Source organism: Perissodus microlepis, chromosome 10 (assembly GCF_051167445.1).
Source record: "Perissodus microlepis isolate ML-2025 ecotype Zambia chromosome 10, ASM5116744v1, whole genome shotgun sequence".
NCBI lineage: Eukaryota > Metazoa > Chordata > Actinopteri > Cichliformes > Cichlidae > Perissodus > Perissodus microlepis.
In genome coordinates this window covers 23,079,860-23,086,297 of record NC_140470.1, presented here as the reverse complement: position 1 = coordinate 23,086,297, position 6,438 = coordinate 23,079,860, and the positions used below count along the sequence as shown (strand labels likewise).

The window sequence follows — 6,438 nt, the reverse complement described above, 5'->3', positions numbered from 1 at the left end:
ATCCCATTATAAAGGACAGCATTTTACCTGATCAACAGAAGAACTGAAAACAGTCAATTATAATGTGTTAAAGTGGAGACATTGCAATAATCTTTACTTCATTTTTATCTTTAATTTTAATATTTATGTTTAAAATCGTGAATACGTTTGAAACAAACAGTCACTTGGTTACATACCATACGCTGTCCATGAAAGCTGCTTGCACAGTAGCTCGCTCTATATTGAATTCAATATTCAATAGACTACTTGCACAATCACTTCCGCGTTCTATGTAGTCCTGCCCCAGTGCTTCCGGTGCGGTTAAACCATGGCGACGTTCTACACTCGCTGCCTACAAGAGCTCCCAAAATTGAACATCACTGATGTTCATCGGATTTGCAGAGTGACGACTACCCCCGCCAGCAAATTAGATAAAGGATTTAAGTTATATGCTGCATCATATGTACACAACTACGAAGGTAAGAAAACGTAAATTAACCGACAAAGAAGCGCTAGCTAACGTCAAATGCAAACACTACGTTACTCCGCTATGTCCTTCATTTGATGTCAATTCTCTACATTACATGTTTTCTTAAACGGTGTTTTATGTCGTCCGAAACTATAGTTGAGGTTTTCTTAACTAATGTCACTTTTGTTGTTAGACACTGTTATAATAGCGTTAGGTAGTTGGCTAACTATGGAGGTAGTTAACTACCTAATGCTACTCTTGCTAAGTGTAAAGTATATATGTTTAAGACATGCTGACATGAGTAATACAGAAATAATGCTAATGGTACTTGTATCTTTATTCAGTGTCCAATAAAGACAGGTTGTCAGGGGAGGTCGGTGTGAGAGCCCTGTGCTACAGGTCAATGAGGAAGAGTGAGGCACCACACAGACTAAGTGTAGGCAGGAAGCTGTGTAAAGTTGTTAATCCCCGTTCAGTGGGGTTCAGTTCATTTAAGCATTAGTTAAGTTCATTCCTAAAGGCCCATCAACTTGAATGTTTTCCTTGTCTCCCTGCTTTATCACTCCTAATTTGACTAGTCAGATAGTTTAATCAACGTGTGTTTGGGTGATCAGAAACATTTGACAACAAGTTAATACTGCAAATATACACAATCTAAGTTATTACAGTTATCAAGGATGGTTAAGTTGTTTTAATAGGGAGAGAAGGAAACACTAAGCATTCAGGAGGGTACGTAACCATAAAACTGAACTATGTTCCTGTTCAGCTCTTCCATGAAGATGGTGTTACATTTTTAATTTTCGTTCTTTCTTCTTAGATTAAGCTTCTGGATTCATCGTCGGTGGTACTGACACATAGCCAGTGCTCCTGTGTGGCAGGCGCTGTTATGTGCAATCACACAGTGGCATTGCTCTTCCAAACAGCACACTACTCACAACTCAGAGTGCCGGTTGTCCCCCCTGTGCATAGCTGCACGGAATCTGAACAGCAATGGCACAAGCCACGGACAGTGGTAATTTAAATGAGGTTAAAGTTTTTGAATTAGTCCATGTTTACATATGAACAGCAACACCATCCATAGTAAATGTGTCTTCTGTTAGGGTGTGAAGCCAGGACCCATCAACTCCATGATCTTCACTAAGCCGGTACCAAATAGGATGGCCCAGACTGGAGTACGGTAATTAGATTTGTAAAATTTGGTTTCATGTGTTACAAATGTATGTTGCTATTTGTTCATACATACATTACACTTTCTGAAGACGGCTAACTCAGTCATGTACATATACATCCCAGTCTCTAACTTATGCACCACTGTTTTACACCTTTTTAGTTTTTAGTTTAGTTGTTGTTCAGTATAATAACCTTCTTCCTTATATTATTGTCATTGATGTTTTCTTTAGGAGTGGCTTCTACAGAGGCATGGTTGGTCCGTTACCAGATCCCTGCTTGTTCAGAATAACGGAGGCATATGCAAAATTTAATATTGAGGACAGGCCACTTGTGACCACAATGAACATGAGACCTGACAAGCCCCTTGTGGAAAGTGCCTTTGGTCTGGTGCAGGAGGGCAGTGTTCTGTCATATCAGCAGCCGGTTTTGACAACCCGGTACATCACACTACACCGTGATGCACCACCAACACCGCACTTGCCTCTGGAGGGGTATGACATCTTGCCATCAGATTGTGTGTTTGTGTGCTCAGAAGAAGAGCTTCTGCATCTGAAAAGCTTGTCTGTAACTCTGGAAATGGCTCACAAAATAGAGGAAGCTACACGTGAGCAAAGCTCTTCGTCTGAGTGGCATCAGCTCCGCAGGCCCAGAGTGACTGCCTCTAGGTTTCGGGAGGTGTGTCACGTCAGAGGCCAGAGCTCGGCAGAGTCACTAGCAGAGCGTATATTGAAGGGAACAAGGCAGACAGCAGACATGAGGAGAGGAACTGAGATGGAGCCTGCAATAGCAGCAGAGTATAGTAGGCTAATGAATGTTAACTACTCACCCTGTGGTCTGGTCATTCACCCCATTGCCCCCTGGCTTGCTGCATCTCCTGATGGTGTTGTTTTTGACCCCAATGAATACCCCCAGTTTGGCTTCGTCGAATTCAAATGTCCCAATGTACAAAACTTTATTGACTGCAAATATGTGCAGATGGAATGTGGTACCCCTAAACTAAAAAAGAGCCACGCATATTACTGGCAAGTGCAAGGACAACTGCTCATCAGTGGGATGCAGTGGTGTGACTTTGTTGTGTGGGCACAAGAGGACTACCTAGTGCAAAGAATATACATGGATACAGATGTGCACAATGCAATCAGAGAAAAGGCAGACTATTTCTTTTTTTACATATATATGCCAAGATACCTGTGTTTGGAAAAATGAACAGTGAAAACATAGCAAAAAGAAAAACAGATCCTTCAGGCTGGCTGGAACAAAATAACTGATGTTTTATTTTTAATATATTTCATGAATTCTTTTGTTGTTACTTGTTGTTACATGTTACTTTTATGTGAAATCAAACTGTTATTTAAGCAATGGCATCAATTTCATTTTTTAAAAACACACATTAAAACATTGAATTTGTGCAGAACTTATTTACATGGTAAGTATTTAAAACTCCATGCCTAGCATACTGATATGCATTTAGACAATAACACTGAATGTAGAAAATGACAAATGGTATTTTTGATGTTACAAAAGCTCAATGTCACTTATGATTTTAAAACGATTTAGTGATTTACTTTATAATTTTGATAAACAATTTTGTTGAATCTGAATAGTAATATAGTAGTATAATTAAACAGTATTATTAACATTCAACATTTGCAATGAATTTGAATTATCAATAACTGAAACTCAACTATCAGCACTCAAGTACCAGTTCTGTAATCAAGTATTGTCAGCTGAGAAGGAAGAAATGTAACTGTAGTGGCCTCAGCTGCAGGTCATTTTCCATAAGTTACTTGTACTGGCACTGGTGTCTTGGGAAAAATCCATCTTGTCTCACTTAACCCATTTTTTAACTAATGCTGTGTTCTGGTAATTTGACAGCATACATGCCACTGCAAACAGTTGGTTGATATTGTAAACATGTGACATGGTAATGATGCTATCAAAAAGTTTGTTCTGTTTGATCCTCCTAATGACTCGCTCCACATGTACCCTGAGTCTGGCTATGGCCTGCGTCTCCTTAACCTGGTATGCTGGCATCTGCTTCTGCTTAGATAGAAAAGGTGGGCAGTACACTTTGCATTTACAACAATCGGTGATTAGGAAGCCCTTATCTACCATCACTGCCATGTCTTCAGTCAACTTCTCAGCAATGCCTGATTGTTTGAATAGTTCCTTGTCACTAACCGAACCAGCATACAGATTAGAGATGAATGTCACTGGACCATGTGGAGCTATGCCAACCAGGGCTTTCATCGTACAGTGGGATTTGTACGAAGAGTACATTTCACTTTGGAGAAGTGGTGAGGATGGTGTCTGACACCGCAGCTCTGTACAGTCAAGGATCATCTGGGTGTCTGAGAAATCTTTGAATTCCTCAGGGAGGTAAGCTTGCACTTCTTCACGTGTAAGCCAAATGCATTGAGACCCCAGTGCAGTGGCAAGAAAATTTGTCCATGTTGCAATAATGCGGCTCACTGTGGACTGGTGTATGCTAAATCGGTGTGCCAGGTCCCTCTCCTTCAAACCAACTGACAGGAAAACCAGGAAAAGAAAAAACTCGTCAATTGGCTGTAGCAGCTGCCTCTGGAAGGTGAAAACAAAAGGGAAAATGTTACTCCTTAAGCTATGAACTAGTAAAATTATGCTTTTCTTGGCTAAATGTTTTGTAATGGTTATGCATACCATACTGTACCATGGGGTAAACAATGAGGTGCTGTAGTACACAGGTGTATGTATGTAAAGGATACTGAGTCTAGCATACATACACCTGTGTATGTATGCTATTGTACATAATGTAATGTTATTGTACATAAATACAATAACATTACACCTCTAGTTCTAACTACCAACAAACCCATAACCTACTGTTGATGTGCGTGCAGGTGTCAACACTTCTTCATTCCGATTGGCAGCTGACTTGGCTCTTGAAACCCGGATCATTTTATAGATGCAAGGCTCAATCAAAAACCAAAATGCCATCAAATGATCATAGCTTGGAAATCTATTCACGAGAGACATACATCGTGTCAATCATTAATTAACATTACACACTGACATAATGTAAACTGTGACAAATATGCTAATGGTATGCTGTATAAAATAGTCTGATTAAGAGTTTATTTGGTGTTGTATTTTACCTGTAGCATTAGGATATCGTTTAAATACTAAAGCATCTACATAAAACATACAATCAGCAGAGAAAAAGTAAATATCTATTTTGTTTTCATTAAGATTGGAAAATCTTTCGAAATTTAACTGATGGTGACCTTGGTATATTTTAAACAGTTAGCTTGAATAGAACTTAGGTGTACCTGGTATAGAATCGGATGTCAGTGTCGGAGCCAGCAAAACGCTGTAACCCAAATTCTCGCTGGACACGTAAGTCCTGTATTTCCTTCCTCAGAGTCTCCACGTCTTTGGACAGGTCTTCTGCAGCTGATGCAGATATGTCCAATGCAGACGGCTCGGGGACTGAGCAGTAGTCATGATCTCTTGTAAGACTGTGCTCTTCTTGATCGTCAGGAGGAACTAGTTCAGGGCGTCGCTCCGTTCTCTCCCAAACACTACGCCGCGGTGGTTCAACTTTATAGCCATTCCACTCAAAAAGTGTTGGTACAGCACCTTTAATAAGCCGCCTTCGACCATCGAGGGTTGTTGGCTCTATGAGTTGATCACTGGCAAAGTGTCTGCAGCAGACCCTGGTGTGAGAGGTAATCGTGAAATGATCCCGGCGTATGTTTACCAGCCATTGTCTTCTCAAGTCAGAGTGGGTCGGAAAGGCATGAAAACTTAGTATGCCGTTAAATTTGGCTGAAGCCGAACAAAGTGGGACACAGCAATGCTCGGAGTATTTCTTCTCCTGTTTTTGAAAATGTTCTGTTTTAAATACTTTCCTTTTTATACTCATTCTGAAGCGACATTAGCATAGCAACCGATAGATAAACAAACATACCGGAAACGCCCAAGCGGTAGTATTTGGAAACGGAAATACGTCACATGCCCTATTGCAAGTAGTCCATTCAATCAATGAAAGCCATTGAAGAATTCATACAAAGGCCACTAATTACAATTAGCCTACAACAATAACTATTATACTGCAGGCCAATACTGACAGCGCTAACAATAGTTAATGAGTGACATGTACAGAAGTGGACAAAAGATGTTTTTAGTCAAAAGACATAAATTAACAATGAACCACACCACACTAAGAACAAGATGGATTGATTGTGATAGATTTTTTTCCCCCAATCAGAAGACTCCTGTGAGGGCTTCAGGGCAGATCTTTTGGATTAACACATCTCAAGTTTAAGGAAGCTGTCTTATTCTTATTGTTATCACTTCCACACAAGCTCAACCTTAATTGGCACAGTGCTATAAAACTCTGAATTTTGACTGTACAAATTTAGATACCAATGCTAAGTCACGGGTCTCTTGCGGCATACAAGGCACAGAGCTACTTCCTTCATGCATTTTAAGTATGTGTTGTCAGAAGGCAAAAATCAGAATTTTAACATTTTTGGGGTAGGTTTACTTTCTAAATAGAGATATTGGTTGAAATCTGTCAACAGCAACAAGATTCAGAGGTCCCAGGGACAACCCACAGTCTGTGTCCAAATCCTATGTACCACCGCCAGAACTCAGAATCCCCTCCAATTAAGCCTAGCCAACTGACAGATTTCAGTCTTCTGTCACTTTCCCTCCCTTCATCCTTTTTTGCCATTTTTCATTCACTTTCCATTCCTCTGATCTTTTACTGTCCCTTTAATAATATTTGCTTATTTTTCAGCTTTAGTTTTTTTTAAAATATACCTGCTTCTCACATG

At 40.0% G+C, this 6,438-nt stretch overlaps 2 protein-coding genes across 2 annotated transcripts; one reads left to right on the top strand and one right to left on the bottom strand.

Moving 5' to 3' along the window:
- The first annotated feature begins 281 nt into the window (after positions 1–281).
- LOC146379455 (uncharacterized) lies at positions 282–3,048 on the top strand. The gene is made up of 5 exons (XM_084940714.1): positions 282–458; positions 793–884; positions 1,266–1,460; positions 1,549–1,625; positions 1,849–3,048. The coding sequence occupies exons 1-5, from the start codon at positions 308–310 to the stop codon at positions 2,822–2,824; spliced, it is 1,491 nt and encodes a 496-aa protein (XP_084796840.1). The 5' UTR covers positions 282–307; the 3' UTR covers positions 2,825–3,048.
- A 128-nt stretch (positions 3,049–3,176) lies between these two features.
- On the bottom strand, positions 3,177–5,689 carry LOC146379454 (uncharacterized). Its single transcript, XM_084940715.1, has 3 exons — positions 4,927–5,689; positions 4,481–4,616; positions 3,177–4,198 (listed from the first exon to the last, which is right to left on the bottom strand). The coding sequence occupies exons 1-3, from the start codon at positions 5,520–5,522 to the stop codon at positions 3,446–3,448; spliced, it is 1,485 nt and encodes a 494-aa protein (XP_084796841.1). The 5' UTR covers positions 5,523–5,689; the 3' UTR covers positions 3,177–3,445.
- Positions 5,690–6,438: the final 749 nt, after the last annotated feature.

Coding starts and splice junctions, on each gene's coding strand:
- LOC146379454 (XM_084940715.1), bottom strand. CDS start 5,522: ATGAGTATAAAAAGGAAAGTATTTAAAACAGAACATTTTCAAAAACAG. Junction 4,617..4,926: donor GACATCCGATTCTATACCAG/GTACACCTAAGT, acceptor TCTCGTGAATAG/ATTTCCAAGCTATGATCATT. Junction 4,199..4,480: donor CACCTGCACGCACATCAACA/GTAGGTTATGGG, acceptor TTCACCTTCCAG/AGGCAGCTGCTACAGCCAAT.
- LOC146379455 (XM_084940714.1), top strand. CDS start 308: ATGGCGACGTTCTACACTCGCTGCCTACAAGAGCTCCCAAAATTGAAC. Junction 459..792: donor ATATGTACACAACTACGAAG/GTAAGAAAACGT, acceptor ATCTTTATTCAG/TGTCCAATAAAGACAGGTTG. Junction 885..1,265: donor AGGCACCACACAGACTAAGT/GTAGGCAGGAAG, acceptor CTTTCTTCTTAG/ATTAAGCTTCTGGATTCATC.